At 47.3% G+C, this 19,381-nt stretch overlaps 1 protein-coding gene across 1 annotated transcript; it reads right to left on the reverse strand.

Annotated features, from left to right (window-relative positions):
• Positions 1 to 936: 936 nt before the first annotated feature.
• On the reverse strand, positions 937 to 15,503 carry GM2A (ganglioside GM2 activator). The gene is made up of 4 exons (XM_047852700.1): positions 15,207 to 15,503; positions 9,607 to 9,759; positions 2,997 to 3,179; positions 937 to 2,612 (listed from the first exon to the last, which is right to left on the reverse strand). Exons 1-4 carry the CDS (start codon positions 15,294 to 15,296, stop codon positions 2,457 to 2,459), a joined length of 582 nt encoding a protein of 193 aa, XP_047708656.1. The 5' UTR covers positions 15,297 to 15,503; the 3' UTR covers positions 937 to 2,456.
• Positions 15,504 to 19,381: the final 3,878 nt, after the last annotated feature.

The raw sequence follows: 19,381 nt of genomic DNA on the forward strand, positions 1-19,381 counted from the left end.
AGAAGTGTGGTTGTACTTGTGTTTTCATCAGCCTGAAAAGTGATTCTTTCAGTATTGTTTTGATTTACATTTCTCTCATCATGGGTAAGTTTGCACATTTTTCATGCGCAATTTTTACATGGGCCATTTTTACATCTTAGTGTATGTGAGATAGAGAAGAGTTGTTTATTTAGGTCTTTTCTCAATTTTTTGTCAGGTTTTTAGTCCTTTAACTGTTTAATTCTTTATATAGTAGAAATATCAGCCCTTTGTCCATATGTGCTATAAATATTTTCTTCCAGTCTTTTGACTTTATGGTATTTCTTGCTGAGGGAATTTTCTAGGTCTATGTAGTCACATGTATCCATCTTTTACCATCTCTGGAGTTTTCACCTGTTTTTAGTACAGGTATGGTTTCATCTTCTGACTTTTAGACCCTGGATCCCTTTGGAGTTTATTCTGCATACGGTGTGAAGTGTGAATCTAATTTCAACTTTTTCCAAGTGGCTTCCCAGTCGGCACAGCACCATTTCTTAAAAATTCTCTCTTGCCTATGATTTGAGATTTCTTGCCTCCTCCCGAGAACTGGGGGAGCATTTGACCCAAGAGCCTGGCATGAAATGGAAACATTAACCAAGCTCATGAGACTCCATTCTGAGATCTGAACTAAAGAACAACTGTGAGAATAAGACCAAAAAAGGCCAACAAGGGAAAAGGCTGGAGAGGTCACCGAGTGACAGGAAAGCAAAAAAGCAAACCAAGGAAAGTTGGATGGTGATGATGCAGAACGAAGCAGAAATACCAAGCAGCTCAAGAGGCAGAAACAGAAGAGACGGTCCCCGGGATCGCCTGGGCTCCGCGACAAACCTCCCTGGCAGGAACAGCTCACCACAGACAAGCTGCTAAAATGCCGAGATGTGCTCCATGGACAAATACACGGCCAAGACAAAGGAGGAATTGTCAGCAAGTTAAAAAGGTTTATTGCCATTCCGGGCTTCAAATGAGCCCAGAAACTGGGGGTGATCTGTGGGTCAGTAAGTTGTCATGGAGGACGGGACGATGGATGAATCCAGGCACCTGATGTGAGGCCACCGTTCTTCGCTGGATCCTTGCTCTACAGAGCAGCTGCTGGTGGGTTCCAGCTCTTTCAGTGTCTGCCCCACTCACCCTGACAGCGCTCCCAGGCTGGGGCAGGCTGCCTCACGATCCCCGCGGCTCACAGCTCGGAGAGGCTGCGTCCCCGTCCCCTAGCGCTGGAAGAGGCTGCTCCGTGGGTCAGACACTATCGGTTTGTACACATGGAGGGAGGGAGAGACGGTACAGGAGGAGCGGTCTCAAGACTGAAAGGGCAGGGGGAATGCAGGTTTGTACATCAGAGGTCGCAAACTGGCCATCCGGGGCCAGATTTCCCCACTGACAAGTCTGTTTGGCCCTTTTGGCGTGCACAGTGTCTTAAAAAATAATTAGTTGCCAATATTTAAAAACTCTAAGATTTCATATAAAAGTCTGGATTTCTGGCCTCGCCGGGGGGTTGGGGGGGGGGGTGGAATTGAGAATATTTGGCAATACTGGGCCCACAACATTCTCTGGTGACACCAAGTGGCCATAGTTCCATAGCAGCTGCCCCTAAGGGCTGAATGCACTCTTTCTGACTCATCCCAGGCCCCATCATCCCTGATAATATCCCAGCTCAAGACTGGACATCAGCTGCCTTGTAACAATGCATATGTGCTGCTGTAAAAAGGGAAAAAAACATGCTGGAAGCAATATGTTCCTGGTGGTCCTGGTCGCTTGTGCTTGGCCCTGTAGGCACCTGAGTTTGTAACCTATCTTAAATACATAGGAGCATTCTTAAATACCTCTCCCAGTGAAGCCTTCTGCTACATGCCCTGCCTCTCCAGGATACGCTATGTCCCACCGTTCACTGAGTAAATCTAGAAAAGAATACTGAATTAATCATAGGAGTTAATGGAGGAACCGACGGAGATGAACTACTGCAGCCCCTTCGTTGTAACAGGGGATTAGAGTAAAACACCAACTGTTAATACTCTCATTCTGTTTTGGAGTCAGTGACAAAAAAAAAAAAAAATTTAAAGAAAATCACGAAGGTACTTCAGGAAACCAAGATGGGGTCAGTCTGAGCTTGAGGGTACAAAATATATTGGTCCCATTCCTTGACTGTTTAGAAACAGAGTTAAGCTCTTAGAAAGCCACAGGGTTGAGGAGGGAAATGGAGCGGCCAGCATGGCAGGTGCCGCGGGCTATCAAGCACTGCCCAGCTCCTCCCTAGGTTGGGGCTGCCTGGCCGCGTCTAAAATGTCGGTGGCACAGAATGATTTTCAGCAAGGGTAGTGGCGTCGTTGCAGAAATGGGCTTGAAGGGGGACAGAGAGTCAGACTTGGACCTTGGCAAATGCAAGACAGAAGAAGAGGGCCATCTTCCTCACACCCCTTCATTCTGCTGTGGCTGGTGCCACATTATTTGCCCTTCAGAGAGGCAGAGATCTTGACACAGCCCAGACGCTCCCCACCGCTGCTGAGGACCGTCTTGATGCGGTAGTGCCCAGAGCTAAGCCAGCCAGGCACCTCCAGCTGGGGCAGGGTGAAATCACTCTCCGGCAGTGAGTAGACGCCCTGCAGGAAAACCCAGGGGTCACAGGTCAGTGGCAGCCTCCTGATGGGACTCTCCTGCAGTTGCCTGTCGGACTGCAGCCACGAACCTGCTCCTCCTCCCACTCTCCCGACAAGCACGCGAGATTAGAGATCACCATAGCCCTACAGAGCACGGAGTGTGATCGCTAAAGGGCAGGGGAGGGCACACTTCAGTGCAAGTCTCCCGGTTCGAACACAGGTGGATAAACCAAGGCTCCCGGAAGATAAGCGGTTTGGGATAGATCACACCCACTTACATCCACAGACATCTAGGTCTGCAGGAGGAGAAGGCAAGAACCCTTCTCTCCAGACCCCATGTCTTTACTCCAGCCCCAGAAATGATGCTCTCCCTCCCTGAGTACGTACTGCTTTGAAGGGACAGTGGCAGGGAAGCCCATAGGTGTGCAGGGGCTCTGGGCAGGGCTCTCCAGGGGGAATTACAGTGTCAATTATCTGGCAGAAGTCTTCATAGGTACAGCTGCCAATTTGTTCCACACATGGGACTTTGGCCCAGAAGCCAGCCACTTCTTTTTCCACAGTTAGCTCCACCTGGCGAGACAGAGTTTGAAAAAGCATAAATCCCAAGGCAAACATACCAGCTCCTCTACATCTTTGAAAGGTCAGCATTTCATTTTAATCACAGAATCTCTAACTAGATGGGGTCTTGGAGATATTCGGATTCAGAAATGACAATACTGTGGCACATGTTCCATTGCTAACCTTTTCCTGTGCCTGAGGCAGATATTAATAATTGCTGTGATTTTTTTTTTTCTCCCTGTTGACTGAACCACCGTCTTAGGTTTCTTTAGATAGTCATTTCCACTGGTTAAAGCAAACACTCGAGTTGAAATGCATTCGTCCTTGAACTGCTAACTGGCTAATTGGTATTGCTTCCTCGATCTCCCTTCTCGGCCCAACCCTGGCTTTACAACCCTCCTCTGTGGAGAACTTCAGGCGGTACCACCAGCCGATCAGAGCTGGTGACCAACATGAAACTGATTCGCTATTCTTGGATCAAACTTTCTCTGTCAAGCCATAAAGGACAGAATTTGAAACAAGAGGAATTCATAGGGAGATCACTTTGGAATTGATGTAAGGAAGATTTTCTTACCAACCACAGCTAGGGTGCAACAGACAGAACTACCACGAGAAGTGGCGGGCTCCCTGGACCCAGCCACGGAAGGACCCCTGAGCCCAGAGAGAAGCTAGATGAGAAGATCTGTGATGCGTTTCACACCTCCACGCCATCATGATTGAACTCCTGTTCTAGAGCTTGCGGCTGACCCAGAAGTGGCCAGACCTCCAGGTGGACATGCCAGCTGAGCCTGGCCCATGCTAAACATTCACTAAGTGAGTAGTCTCTCTGGACCATGTTCGTGCCCCACCAAATGTATCAAGGGAAAACAGAAAAGGGCTGAAGGAAGCGAGCTCATTCAAGCATCTGATTCCGTATGGGCAGGAAACTACAACTTTAGGATCCCTTTCAGCTCTGACATTCTAGCATTCTATGTTCCTCAGCCTCAAGGCTTGCTTGATTTAGGGCTTTTGTTTCTAATAGACAAACCCTGGTGGGCACTTATTCCCCCAGAGCCTGCTGGGTTTTTTAGGCTGGCTCCCCAGGCTGTCAGCTATCCAACTGCCCCAGAGGTCAGGACCCAGTCCCAGGCCTAAGGGAGACGTCAATATAGCCTGTGGACAAACTCAAACTACTTCTCTGGCTGACCTCAGGCCGCTCTGCTGACACACACATTATCCCGCATGGTCCCCTCCCGGCCTTCTTTTCTGCTCTCCTGCCAAACCTGCCCCAGCCCCTTTGCACTGAAAGAGTACTTGGAAAGCTACTCCAGCCATGTCCTAGTGTTGTGCCCTGGTGGGGAGCTACTGCTCGTTTCGCCGTTTCCCTTACCGGCAAAAGCAGGGTATTTTAGAGTGCCTAGCTTTCTCACACCACCCCACCACAGAGTGAGACAATGGCTGTAAATCACTTAGTGGTGGTGCCTGAAATCCAGACGTTAACTCCTGCATGACAACCTGTCCCACCTTCTCTCTTAGCCAGTACCATCTCCCCAGCCCTTGCTTCACCAACACCCCAATGAAAATGGTTGAGCCAGATGTGCCCTGAACAAGATGAGGGGGCCAGCGGGGGCCAAGTCCTGCCTGGGGTGTTCCCCCCCAGGCTGGAAGGCTGTGGGGCTGTACCGCCAGAAGGCACCATGCCTCCCCCAGCCAGGACAAGCACAGCACAGGAGGTACTCAGCACAGAAGGCAACAGGAGCTTTTGAGGCAGCAGCCATGCCTACCATTTGGGGATTGCAAATCATGGCTCATTTCCCAATCCCTGTTCTCAACCTACTTGCTCCTCTGGCTCAGGAAAGCAAGCAAGGCTGGGCCCTAAGTCCAGCCATCTCTCCAGTCCAAGACTTCCTTGGCAGTTAGGTAGCTCAGATAGATTACCTTAATAAACTTGTGGTCATGGGACCTGTCCTGAAAACAAGACAGACAGAGGCACTGACAGGTAAGCGAGGCAGGATCCCTGCGCCTGCTGGGGCCCGTGGGCAGGTCCCTTCCCCATCAGGCGTCCACTCCTCCAACTTAACAATGGAATATTTGGATCTCATGATCTCAAAGAGACCTACCAGTTCTGACATCCTGAGCATAAAAATTTCTTACAGGTTGAAAAGAAATTATTTCTTTTGGCTTCCACCACAGGGATAGACACACAAAGGCTCTAGATCTAGACACTCTGATAGCAACTGAAAGGGAGCCAACTGAAAGGGAGGCAGTTATAGAGGCCTCAGGCAGGGGCACTGCAGGTACATGACTTTAGTGGGTCGGGGGGGAGTCCAAACCATCCGGACTGAAAGCCATATGTCTAAAAGCCCAAAATAAGCACATATGCCAAACGAAGCAGCAATTTATGATTCCTGAGGATAGGAAAGCTAGGGTCCAGGCTGGAACTTGAGAGAGGACCCTCAGAAGGGAGTTAGTATGCCAAATCCAGTGGAGCAAGTCAAAAGAGGAAAAGGGAGTTCCAGGGGTAGGTTCAGTCTTGCCCTTGGCTCATGGAATCTGGGCATCCAGCTTCTAAACACTGAAGCAGGGGCTAAGTCCATCCAGGTCCAAGACGGGACTCTGGATTAAAAAAAAAAAAAATCTACTTCAGCAAGATCAGAGGAAGAGGATGGGCTGGCTCTCCTGCTAGCAGGCTGTGTGGGCCTGGACCACTCGCTCCCTGGGCCTCAGTAACAAGGGGTAGAAGCCACTGATCTCAAGAGGCCTCCAGGTTCATAAGGGGCTACAGTCTGAGCAACTCTCCCAAGGGGGTCTCTGCCAGGCAAGGGAAAGTTCTGGAGCACTCTCCTGCAAATACACCGAGCACTAAGTCCACCTCCTTGCCAAGAAGAGTTCAGGAACAGGGAACACAACAAAAGGACACCAACCTTGAATGTGCTAATAACTCCAGGACCCGGGGCAGGTCACACCTGAGAGTCTTTACTCCAGCCCCAGAAATGATGCTCTCCCTCCCTGAGTACATACTGCTTTAAAGGGACAGTGGCTCACACCTGAGAGTCTCCCTTTCCCTGATCTGTAAGATGAGGCTAATCATCTTTTCTCCTGCACAAGTGTTCAGAGGCTTTCATTTAATAGCTAATATGCATATACCCTGAAAAGTAAAGGAACAAAACCAAAAATAAATGCGTAAGAGAAATGTAGGGGGAAGGGAAAGGGCCAAGAGAATCTGAGCTCGGTTTTTACAAAGTGCAATGGCCCAAATTTGTAACAGGTAAGGAAAGGGGAGGTCCGTCTTAATGGCCTTTGAAGAAGCCATGAAAAGCAGGCTGGGGGCAGAAGGAGCTCACTGGCTTTTTCCTTCCATGTCAGATGCACAGCATCAGGGAAAAGCCAGCATTCTGTGTAATGGTGAGAGGAGAGCAAGCATCGTGGCATCTGCCAAAGAGCCCTACACTCCACATTCAGCAGAAGGAGCATGGAAATGGCACTTGTGTGACTCTCATAGATTATCTCTTAATAAACAGCTAAAGAAAATGCAATGATCGGGGTACCTGGGTGGCTCAGTCAGTTAAGCCTCTGACCTGCTCTAGTCATGATCTCACGGCTTGTGAGTTCAAGCCCCATGTCAGGCTCTGTGCTGACAACTCAGAGCCTGGAGCCTGTTTCAGATTTTGTGTCTCCCTCTCTCTCTGCCCCTCCCCATGCTCATGCTTTCTCCCTCTCTCAAAAATAAATAAAACATTAGAAAAAGTTGAAAAAGAAAATGCAATGATCTAGCCTGGAGAAGACTTGGAAGGAGGTACAAGGGAAGACAGGGCCCAAGAGCTGTCCACACATCCAGGGCTTCTGTCTGGGGCCACAGGAAAAGACTGACACTAATTTGAACCATTAACAAGAGTTGACATGTACTGAGCAGGTCTTGTGCAAAGCACTCTATGTTATTAACACAGTAAATGCCCGTGTGAGAAGTAAGGGAGATGATTCATTTTCAGAAGTACCAAATAAAAGCTGTATTGTCTAATTAACAACAGGTTTACAACCAACTGGAAAATGTACGAACCCCTCCCCCGCCACAGTGGAGTCCCAAACCCTCCAACACTTCACTTCCTGGTTCTTCCCCTCTCCGTTTCTTGGCTTTGCAATGAACATGCACCAAAGAACTGAAGTCTCTGCATCACCTCAAAGAATGTACATTTGTTCCAATCAGACTACTTTTTGCCTTACATGGGCATAGGCCACTTCCGGTAAGGCTGTAACCTCTGTAGTGCTCAGCCAATGAGGAATCAGGGGAGGGACTTGCAGGCTAGGAGATAAATTGCCTGCTGTAACCGCCCCAAGTGTGCCTCCCTGAGTGTGCCTCTCCATCAGACACCCGCTCTTGCAAGAACATTCCTTAAAGCCTCGCTGCACTGTGCTCTGAGTCTCCACGCACCCCCTTTGATTGAGTCAGTGAGTTTACTTCTCACAGTCCACAAGCAACCTATGAGGTAGCTGTGACTCAGCCAAGTCTAAGGGCAGTTATAGACACAGATTCCAAATCAGAAACTGTTTATTTGTTTTAACTGTTCAAATATTTTTTAGAGAGAGAGAAAAAAATCTCAAGAAGGCTCCATACTCAGTGCAGAGCCTAAAGTGGGTCTCGATGCCAGAACTGTGAGATCCAAGACCTGAGCCGCAATCAAGAGTCGGACACTCAACTGACTGAGCCACCCAGGCACCTGCAGAAACCTTTTAAAGAATCAAAGCAACACTGGTGCTAGAATATCTGCAAAAGGATAATCTGAAGGGCTTATCAGAATATGGAATAAAGGCACCAATTCAAAGTAGTAAGAAGGATACAATGTATGGTATTTAAAAAGCCTTCATTGTTCTTTAAAAAAAAAAAGCTACAAATTAAAAAAAAAAAAAAAGAAGCATGTAAATAGCCACCCCCAAAATAGGCAACAGGCATGAACAAACTGGCTCTTCCCAGAGTAAACACAAAAGGCAAGAAAACTTATGAAAGACATTTAACCTCATTAGGAATGACATAGAATACTGGAAAACATTTTCAGAAAATGCTCAGTATCAACAAATGTGTGGAAAAAGGCAAATCCCTTGCTGGCTAGGGAATACATGGGCTCAAACATCTGAAGGCACTTGGGCAGTATGTATCTAAAGACCTAAAAAAGTCTCTGTCTAGATAGTCAGAAAAGTACAAAAAGATACATTACAAGGATAATTTCAGCAAAGGTGTTTATACCAGCCAAAAAATAAACAAAAGCCAGACAAACAAACAAAACACCACCCCGGAAACAAACTAAATGTCTGACAATAGATTTGTTAAGTATATCAGGACAGATCTACAACAGAATATTTCTGCCAAAAAAAAAAAAAAAAAAAAAAAATGATGCCAAACACCATACAAAGAAGTATAGAGGGGCAACCTGTGTGGCTCAGTCATTTAAGCATTTGACTTCGGCTCAGGTCATGATCTCAAGGTTCGGGGGTTCGAGCCCCGCATTGGGCTCTGGGCTGACAGCTCTGAGCCTGGAGCCTGCTTCAAATTCTGTATCTCCCTCTCTCTCTCCCCTTCCCCGCACAAGCTCTGTCTCTCTCTCTCAAACATAAACATTAAAAGAAAATTTAAAAAGAAACAAACAAACAAACAAACAAACAACCAACATACAGTATGATGCCCCAAAAAGCAAGTTTAACAGCACATGCCACAAAAACCCATTCGTGTGGGGAGGCTGGATGGCTCGGTTGGTTAAACATCCCACTCTTGGTCTTGGCGCAGGTCATGATATCACGGTTCATAGGTTGGAGCCCCATATTGGACTCTGCACTGACAGTGCAGGGGCTGCTTGGGATTCCCTCTCTCTCTCTCTCTCTCTCTCTCTCTCTCTCTCTCTCCCTCCCTCCCCTGCTCACGCTCTCCCTCTCTCTCTCAAAATAAATAAACATTAACAAAAAAACCATTAGTATAAATGTACATATATTTACAACTGTAGAAAACATTCTGACAATATGTAAATAGCTAATAATGACTCTCATGAGGACTCAGATTACAGGAGGACATTTACAAGAAGCATGGCTTATTTTCATACATACCCATTCAAAATATGTGTGGGGGGACAGTTCCAGAGCCGAGCCTACCAAATGTTAAAAGTGCTTATCCCTGATCACTGGGTAGTGAGATTTCAGGCGAGTTAATTTTACCCCTTTTGACCATGTGTATTTTCTAAAGGGACAACATAGTATTTACTAAGTGATATGTCTGTTTGTCCAAAACAAAATTGCCCAACTGGAGTTATCAGACAGTCTATGAATGTCCACATCCTTTGCTGCTCTGGGATTCCAGGATTGCACAATTACTCACCGTTGCCTGAGCATACATCCATCAGGACCCCTGCCAGCTGGCCCGTGGCACCTTCCCTCCAGCACCCCCTGCCCTGACCCCGCCGCCCACCCCCAAGCTCACCTTTTGAGGACTAGTGAGGGGGACTTCAGTCCGGGCCTCGACGCTAACAGTCAAGTTCCCAGGAAAGGCAATGGGGTCAGGTTCCAGAGTCAGGCTTTTGATCACGGCAGGGTCCTTCCCCTCATCACAGTTATCCCAGGAAAAGCTACTGAGCTGGGATGGCCAGGGACAATCAGACAGAAAGAAAAGAAAGGTCAGAAACAACAACAGAACAGGCTACTGATGGCATGACGTTGGGCAAGGTGCCTCCCCTCCCCGGGCTTTATCTGCAACTCCGTATCTGTAGGCCCAGGATAACGTCTGTACCCATTCTAAAAGACTCGAAAGACATCATCTCCCAAAATATGCTGTCAAGTATAAAGTACAATATACCAGACCTTGAGCTTCATATCCACCCACAGTAGGTACCTTCTCTGATTGCCCACCCCCTGACCCCAACCACCCCTCTCCAGCCAGTCTTGGTATCTCCTTAGAGGGAAGCCCCCAGAGGATTCACCTTTGCAGCCCCGTGTCCAGGACCTTATTCAGGTCACACCAGTGCCCAATCCATGGCCAGGAACAATAGGAAACTTAACACAGTGGGAAAGCCCACCCTCAAGGGGTATGCAATTGGCCCAGGGAGAGACTTGGACACACATGGAGAGACCCCCAGTGGGCTGCTTGTTGATGAATCCCAATGAATGAGCTTCACCAGTCTTAACCAGTGCTTCCTTCCTCTCATCCTATTGCCCATGCCCTTCCCCATCTGGGTCACCCTCCCCGCTCTGCTGAGCCACTTCCTCTTCTTTCTCCACATCCCCCAGAGGTCTCCAGATTCCACCATCTTGTCTGGATACACATGACCACTCACTCCCCACTCCCACAGAACCCTGCCTGCTTGTCTATGATCTTTAACATTTCCTACATAGTGCAGACTCTGCTCGCCCACTCACACCCTTCCCAGCCTCCTGAAGACCACCTATGAGATACTTCAAATACTCCCACAATGCACATCCCATCTTGGAAGGAAAATCTACCACCCCCAAGCCCCCAAGCCCATCCTCCTCGTCAACACAGCCAACTGGGCTGAATGGAAACACCTAACCCAAGTTAGGCTGACAGATTCTCTCTGCCTCTGGGAAATTGAGATTAAGGCAAAAATCACTAAGAGGACTTGGGTTTTGTGCTCAACCTTTGGGATGAGGCCAGAACACCTAGACCTGTGACCCACAGCCAAGCCAAAGTTCTGGAAGAGACAAGTACTAACTGATTTCTGGAAAAGGGAACAGAAGTGTCACCCCACCTGACCCACCCACCCATCTCAGTAGGCAGTATGGGGTAGAAGTGAAAGGCATGCCTCTGGAGTGAGACAGAAGGTAAATCAAAGATAGTCAAGGGGCACCTGGGTGGCTCAGTCAGTTAAGCGTCAGACTTCAGCTCAGGTCATGATCTCGCAGTTTGTGAGTTCGAGCCCCGCGTCAGGCTCTGTGCTGCCAGCTCAGAGCCTGGAACCTGCTTCAGATTCTGTGTCTCCCTCTCTCTGCCCCTCCCCTGCTCACGCTCTGTCTCTCTAATAAATAAACGTTAAAAAAATTAAAAAAAAAAAAAGCTTTAGTCAATAGGTGTAGCTCAACCACCACATTATGTGATTCTATAGGCCAGTTTCCCCTTTGGCACCCCAATTTCCATATCTTCTAAGTGGGGGCTGCATACTTTCTTCTCAGGGCTGTAGTCAGGATGATAGCATGCGCATAGAGCTCTTAACACAATGCCAGGCCCAAAGCATGAGCTGGCTCACTAAACAGCCATTGGATGGCCCAGCCTCCACTTCCCCCCATTAGTTTCATGAGATTCAAGTAAACTTCCCCTCACTTGAGCTTTTGGGCATTGGTTTCTGTCCCTTGGAATGAAACATCATGACATGAGGAAGAAAAGCAAAACAGGGTCTGATTCATGCCTGCATGCCCCACAGCCCCTTACACAAGGTAAGTGCCAATAAATGTTTCCTTCAATATTCATCCCACAAATATTTACGGAGCAGTGATCATGGGCCCTGGGCTAAGTCTGTGTTAATAGCGGTAAACAATTAGAAATGTTCTTGCCCTGCCTTGAGGAGCTTACAGTCTAATGCCAATAAATATTACCCACTATGATTAACAGAGAGAATGTTGAGAGTAACGAATGACTTACTTAAATAGGGTGGTAAGGAAATGATACTTAAGCTGGTGGTAAGGAAATGACACTTAAGCTCATCCTGCAGGATGAGGAGTCAGCCATGTAAGTGCAGAGAAAGAATGTTCTTTCCAGGCAGAGGCAACATGGGCAAAGGCCCTGTGGTGGGAAGTTTAGCTGGTCTGGGCACTACAAGAAGGCCATTCGTTGGGCTAGATGTAGTGGATGACTGACACAGATAAGGTTGGAGGGGTGGTGAGGTCATTTAATGTAGGACCTCACAGGTTATAATTGGGACGCTGGATTTACTATAAGTGCAATGGACTCCCATCGCAAGAAAGTGCCACAGTCTGGTTTAGAGTTCAGAATGGATTGGAGAGGGACAAGTCTGGAAGGGGGAGACCAGTCAGGAGGCCACTGTCAAATCAAAGAAATGTCTGCACTTAAGAGTTGGGCTGGAGGGTAAGTTGGAGGCCTAGCCATTTTCCGGGGCTGCTTTCACAGATTCTCAGGCAACCTGAGAACTGATTCCAGGCTCGGGCAGGTGCCCTGAGTATCCTGTCGGAGCTGAGGAACTCCCTCCCTTCTCCTAAGCTCCCTGTCCTTCAGGCTCTGGGGGAGGCATAAGAACTCAGTTTCCTGGTGCCCGACTAGAGGTTTCTATGGCAATGAATTCTGCAGCTGGGTCCAGTCTCATCTGGAAAAGCAGGCGTGAAGGATTAGCAATGCCCACTGAGGGCCAAGCCTGGCACAGGGGTTCCCTCTTACCTGCGCGGGATACATTCCAAGACCCCCAGTGGATGCCTAAAATCACAGAGAGTCCTGAACCCTATATATACTGTGTCTTTTTCTATACATACTTTTTTTTAATGATATATCATACCTATGATATATCTATGATAAAATTTAACTTATAAATTAGGCACAGGAAGAGATTAACAACCTTAATAATAAAATAGAACAATTACAATAACATGCCATAGTAACAGTTATGTGAATATGGTCTCTCTCCCTCAAGATATCTTATTGTACTGCACTCACCCTCCTTGTGAAGATCGGTTTGACCAAGTGCCTGTCCAATGAGATGGGAGTGAGGTGCAGGATACAGGCACTGTGATATAGCATTGGGCTACTATTTGAAGAAGGATCATCTGCTTCCAGATTGCGACTGACCGGACTAACGGACACGATGGAAAGCGAAACCATGGAGAAGGAGGTGGCGTGGGGGCGGAACACTACTGTATTTGCCATCCCCAGTAAGGGCAGCTCTGGAGGCAAAAATATGGGTGACTATCACAGACCCGGGTTCCAATCATACCTCAGCCACTCGGCGCTAGCTGAGACCATGGGTTAAGTTACCCACTTGAGGTTCGGTTTCCTCATCTATTAAATGGGCATAATTCTATCTTCTCACAGGGCTACTGGGAGAATGAGAAGACTGTACAGAATGTAAGATCACCACTCCTCAAGGCTGGCAAACCATGGAAACATGAGACTGAGAAGCTGTCACAGGTCAGAGGAGACTGAGCACTGTGGTGCCCTGGACTGCATCCTGGAACAGGAAGAGGGCATTCATGGGAAAACTGGTAAAACCCAAATAAAGCCTAGAGTTTAGCTAATGGTGATGAGCCAATGTTGATGTCTCAGTTTGGACAAATGCGCAATGGTAACACAAGATGTTGACAGGAGGGGAAACCGGGTGAGGAGTATATGAAAACTCTGTAGTGTCTCTGCAACTTTCCTGTAAATCTAAAACTATTTTCCCAAAACAGCTTATTAGAAAACACACACACACACACACACACACACACACAGCACAGAGTATGTGCACAATAAATGATGGTCATTATACAGTGTCACAGAGTCTATTAAGCACCTATTATATGCCCAGCATGGGACCAGACATTCTCCCCCCTGTCTAATGTGGGCCACAGCCCAGCGACATGAAACTGGTTCATGCTAGAAGAGGAAATGAAACTCAAGTTTCCAGATGCTTAAATGCTCACTATCACCCCACTGCTTTTATCTGCCCCATGGTCTCAGGCATAGGGGCTCTGAATCACATGAGCCCAGAGAAAAACAGAAAGTGCCACATGTTGTGCAATCTTAAGTGAGGACCTATCCTCTGTGGGCCTGAGTGAGGTGAGCGAGCTCTCGGATGTCTCAGGGCCTCCCCCAGACCACTGATCGAAAGCCCTCTGGTCTGGGATGGCATCTATGGCCAAGACATATAAGAGAATTGGGGATATAGGGTACGTTGGAGCTCTAGCCAGACTCCACCTCAAAGTGGTGGGCCCTGAAGCCAAGAGAAACATTCTCAACCCACATTCACAGACAAATTGTGAATCCTCCAGGCAAATAAGGCCAGGAGGTCCTTATGCCTTCATTCAACAGGCAAAATCAAATAGACCCCTTGCCCCTGGGGCAGGTTGAGGCCAAGCCCACTGGCTTAGATCACTTTCCTTGTTTAAGATTTTCAGAGCCTTTCCATTCATGAAAGCATTTCCCTTCACCCACATCCATCTAAGAAAGGTAGGCTGGTATCACCATGCCCATTTTACAGATGAGGAGACCAAGACTCAAGGAGCCCAAATGCCAGGCCCAGAAATTAGACACAGAGCAGGGATGAGAAGTCAAGCCTCAATCCTATTCCACTTTTCCCTACACCACACTGTTCCTCTCCTTGCTCTAAAGCAAATATTTCCAAGGTGGTCGGAGGCAGAGAGGCTGGGACTCTCCTGAACAGCTGCCAGAGATAAGGTGTCTTGTCCATAGCTATGCAGCAAACAGGCAATGGAACTAGGCTTCTCCAGGTCTCAGAATGACAAAACTTCCCATTTTCAAGGGTCTGGAGCATGGGGTGAGTAAGAAGTGAAGGAGGAAGCCTGGAGGCTGGAGACTCTTCATGACCCATAACCACAAGCAGTGGGTCACACGACTGGATCTCTGTCACCAGAAGAACGAGTGTGGGCCTTCCTGACTCACAAACCCACCCACCCATCAGGACAAGCCGAGCCACAGCGCTGTACAGAAGGGGACAGGATGGGTGCCAGGCCTTTTTACCAGGAGTGGAAGGGGGAGGGGGCAGGTAAACAAGGATGAGGCTCTGGGCCTGGGAGCAGTTCATTTAGTCTTGCAGTTCTGCCAAATTTCACCCAGATGTTGGGAAAGAGGGCAGGAGTAGAGACGTGAGGGAGATTAACCCTTCCCCAAAGTCTGGAGCAGAATAAGGCCTAACAGCCCACCCTCACTGTACAGATGGGTTAACCGAAACTCGTAGAGAGAAAAGGACCCACTCAATCTCCCACAGTTAGTGACTCTGGGAAGCTCTGTCACAGAGAAAGAATTCTGGAAACCAGAATAGCCACCCCCATAATCCCACTCCGATCCATACACCCCCAACTGGGCCGGCATGCTGGGAGCAGCCTCGGAAAGGAGAGAGTGCTCACCTGTTTCAGGAAGAGGAACTCAGAGGCCACAGGGCTGGCGAGAAGCAGGACCAAGAGGATCAGGAGCGGAGCCTGTACCTGGGGACTCATGGCAAGCGATAGGTCTGCGCGGGCCTAACTACTAGGTCTGTGTTGGCGGCGGCGCCTTTAAATACTTGCCTTCATTTATTATGCAAAGCGGGGTATTGCTATGCAAAGCTGAGCGCTGCCACTTCCAGGTTTGCCCCTCCCTGTCTGGATCTGAGATTTCAAGGCCTGGTGGTGGACCTCTCTCTCCCGACTCCGCCCCCAAGAGGTTTCTACTTGAGCCCCTCCCACTGCGCAAGAGCGTCAAGCCCCTCCTTCTGACGGGCGTTGGCCCAGCCAGGAGCGTGGAAGGGGCGGGGCTTAGGAGAGGGGCCGGAGCGAGGGGCGGGGCGGGGCGGGACGGGGCGGGGCGGGGCGGGGCTGCTGTTTCCAGACCCAGGCTTTGCCCAGCGCTGCCTTTTTGTTTTCAAACTCACGTGCATTCCTTGAGCAAATGTCACGCTCCCTGTTCCTATTACGCTTTCCTGTATCCGTTTTACGAATTTATGTGTCTTTTGAATAATTATAATCGTAATTGTAATTACTGAGAGTAAGTGCTTTAATGCATGCTAAGCACTGTTAAACATTTAATCCGTATTTTTGCCCCATTTTACCACTCAGGAAACCATACACGGTGAGGTTAGCTTTGCCAAGGTTATAGAGCTAGAAAGTGATAAAGCAAGGATTCTGCTCATATAGCCCATCAGATAAGATTTTTTTAAACTTTTTTTTTTTTAACATTTATTTTTGAGACAGAGAGAGACAGAGCATGAACGGGGGAGGGCCAGAGAGAGGGAGACACAGAATCTGAAACAGGCTCCAGGCTCTGAGCTGTCAGCACAGAGCCTGACGCGGGGCTCGAACTCACGGACCACGAGATCATGACCTGAGCTGAAGTCGGCCGCTTAACCCACTGAGCCACCCAGGCGCCCCAGATAAGATTTTTTTAAAGGCCTGATAGTAAATATTTTAGGCTTTCAGTCCATATAATCTGTATTACAACTATTTAACTGTGCCATTATAGCTCAGGGCGGACATAGACAACACATCAACTAATGGGCATGTCTGTGTTCCAATAAAACTTTACTCATGAAAATAGCCCACAGGCCATAGTTTGCTGATCCCTGTTTTAAATTTTTTTTAATGTTTATTTATTTTTGAGAGAGAGAGAGAGAGACAGAATGTGAGCAGCGGAAGGGCAGAGAGAAGGAAACACAGAATCCAAAGCAGGCTCCAGGCTCTGAGCTGTCAGCACAGAGCCTGACACAGGACTCTAATTCAAGAAATGCGAGATCGTGAACTGGGCTGAAGTTGGCAGCACAAACAACTGAGCCACCCAGGCACCTCGCCCCCCCAAATTTAAATTCCAGTTACTTAACACAGTATAATACTAGTTTCAGGTGTACAATGTAGTGATTCAACACTTCTAAACAACACCCAGTGCTCCTCACAGCAGGTGCACTCCTTAACCCCCATCACCTACTTTAACCATCCCTTCACTCACCTTCCCTCTGATAAGCATCGGTTTGTTCTCTATAGGTAAGAGTCTGTTTCTTGGTTTGCCCCTCTCTGTCTTTTTTATTTCCTTTGCTCATTTGTTTTGTTTCTTAAATTCCACATGTAAGTGAAATCATATGGTATTTGTCTTTCTCTGACTGACTTATTTCACTTAGTGTAGTACTCTCTGGCTCCATCCATGTCATTGCGAATGGAAAGATTTCATTTTTTCTGTGGGTAATATTCTATTATATATATATATATACACACACACATATATATGTATATATATACATATATAAATATATACACACACACACACACACACACCACATCTTGTTTATCCATTCATCAGTCAGTGGACACTTGGGCTGTTTCCATAATTTGGCTATTGTTGATAATACTACTATAAACATTGGGGTGCATGTATCCCTTCAAATTGGTATTTTTGTATTCTTTGGGTAAATACCTAGTAGTGCAACTGCTAGATCATAGGGTCGTTCTATTTTTAACTTTTAAGGAACATCCATACTGTTTCCCAGAGTGGCTGCACCAGTTTGCATTCCCACCAAGAGTGCAAGAGGGTTCCCCTTTCTCCGCATCCTCACCAATATCAGTTGTTTAGTATTTTTCACAGAGCTAGAACAAACAATCCTAAAATTTGTATAGAACCACGAGCACCCTGGATAGCCAAAGCAATCTTGAAAAAGCCAAGCAAAGCTAGAGGCATCACAATTCCAGACTTCAACTTACCTTATGAAGCTGTAATAATCAAAACAGTATGTTCCTGGCACAAAAATAGACACATAGATTAGCGCAGCACAAAAGAAAACCCAGAAATGAACCCACAATGATACGGTCAACTAATCTTCAACAAAACAGAAAAGACTATCCAATGGGAAAAAGACTGTCTCTTCAACAAACGGTGTTGGGAAAACTGGACAGCAACATGCAAAAGAATAAAACTGGACCACTTTCTTACACCATACACAAAGATAAATGCAAAATGGATTAAAGGCCTAAATTTGAAACTTGAAACCATAAAAATCCTAGAAGAGAACACAGGCAGTAACCTCTTTGACACTGGCTATAGCACCTTCTTTCTAGATGTATCTCCTAAGGTAAGGGAGACACAAGCAAAAATAAGCTATTGGGACTACATCAGAAGAAAAAGCTTCTGCACAACGAAGGAAACAATCAACAAAACTAAAAAGCAACTGACAGAATGGGAGAAGATATTTGCAAATGACATAGTTGGTAAATGACTAGTATCCAAAATATATAAAGAAGTTATAAAACTCAACACCCAAAAAATGAATAATCCAATTAAAAATGGGCAGAAGACATGAATAGACATTTTTCCAAAGAAGACATACAACTGGCTAGCAGACACATGAAAAGATGGTCAATATCACTCATCATCAGGGAAATGAAAATCAAAACAACAAGGAGATATTACCTCACACCTGTCAGAATGGCTAAAATTAATATATTTTTTTAATTATACACCTTCCTCCCATTCTGATAAGCTCTCCCCTCTCTCACCTAGAACAGTCTCTTCATCATACACAAGGTTACTTCCAGGCCCCTTGAGGTAGAGGACTTGTCCAATGACACAGAAGCAAAATTAGTACTCACTTCTGCTGGGGTGCCTGGGTGGCTCAGTCAGTTGAGTGTCCAACTCTTGATTTCAGCTCAGGTCACGATCCAGCTCTGGACTGAGCGTGGAGACTGCTTAAGGTTCTCTGTCTCTCGGGGCGCCTGGGTGGTTCAGTCAGTTGAGGATCTGACTCTTGATTTCGGCTCAGGTCATGATCTCACAGTTGAGAGACCCCCTCCTTGAGACACCCCCTCCTTGTACGCTCCCACTTTCTCTCTCTCTCTCAAAAATAAATTAGAAAAAAGAAGATTTATTTTCTCTCTCCCTCTGCCCCTCTCCCCACTCATGCATGCGCTCTCCCTCTAAAATTAAAAAACAAGTTGGGGCACCTAGGTGGCGCAGTCGGTTAAGCGTCCGACTTCAGCCAGGTCACGATCTCACGGTCCATGAGTTCGAGCCCCACGTCAGGCTCTGGGCTGATGGCTCAGAGCCTGGAGCCTGTTTCCGATTCTGTGTCTCCCTCTCTCTCTGCCCCTCCCCCGTTCATGCTCTGTCTCTCTCTGTCCCAAAAATAAATAAAAAAACGTTGAAAAAAAAATAAATTAAATTAAGAAACAAGCAAAAAATTTTTAAAAAGTGAAAAAAAAAGAACTCACTTCTAAAGCTGATCCCACAGTGGTATGAGAGATGTCCATGTGGCTGCACTCGGTGGTGGCTGTGTGGGTGGTGGGTAGGGGAACTGGGTGCCAGCGCTGGTATCCCCGGGAGCCTCATTGGGAAATAGAGAGGGAGTGTGCACTGACTTTCTTCCAGCATCATTCCTTCTCCATCTTTGTACCTGCCAAAGCCCCTCAACCCCATTACCCACTTCCTCCCCACTCCTCAATACCAGGCACACTCCTTCACACAAGAACTTAATGATCTTGGGCATAAAAAGTTAATGCCACCTTGGAGGATCTCTCAATGAGTGGGCACATTCCTCATGCATGACAGTATCTGACACCTCCATTTG

This window comes from Prionailurus viverrinus, chromosome A1, assembly GCF_022837055.1.
Source record: "Prionailurus viverrinus isolate Anna chromosome A1, UM_Priviv_1.0, whole genome shotgun sequence".
Lineage (NCBI taxonomy): Eukaryota > Metazoa > Chordata > Mammalia > Carnivora > Felidae > Prionailurus > Prionailurus viverrinus.

Bases quoted from the DNA above. Each gene is read 5' to 3' on its own strand.
- GM2A (XM_047852700.1), bottom strand. From the start codon at position 15,296: ATGAGTCCCCAGGTACAGGCTCCGCTCCTGATCCTCTTGGTCCTGCTT. The intron at 9,760-15,206 runs GTGAGCACTCTC...TGGCCATCCCAG, and splicing joins AGTTCCTCTTCCTGAAACAG to CTCAGTAGCTTTTCCTGGGA. The intron at 2,613-2,996 runs GTACGTACTCAG...GTTTTCCTGCAG, and splicing joins GCCACTGTCCCTTCAAAGCA to GGCGTCTACTCACTGCCGGA.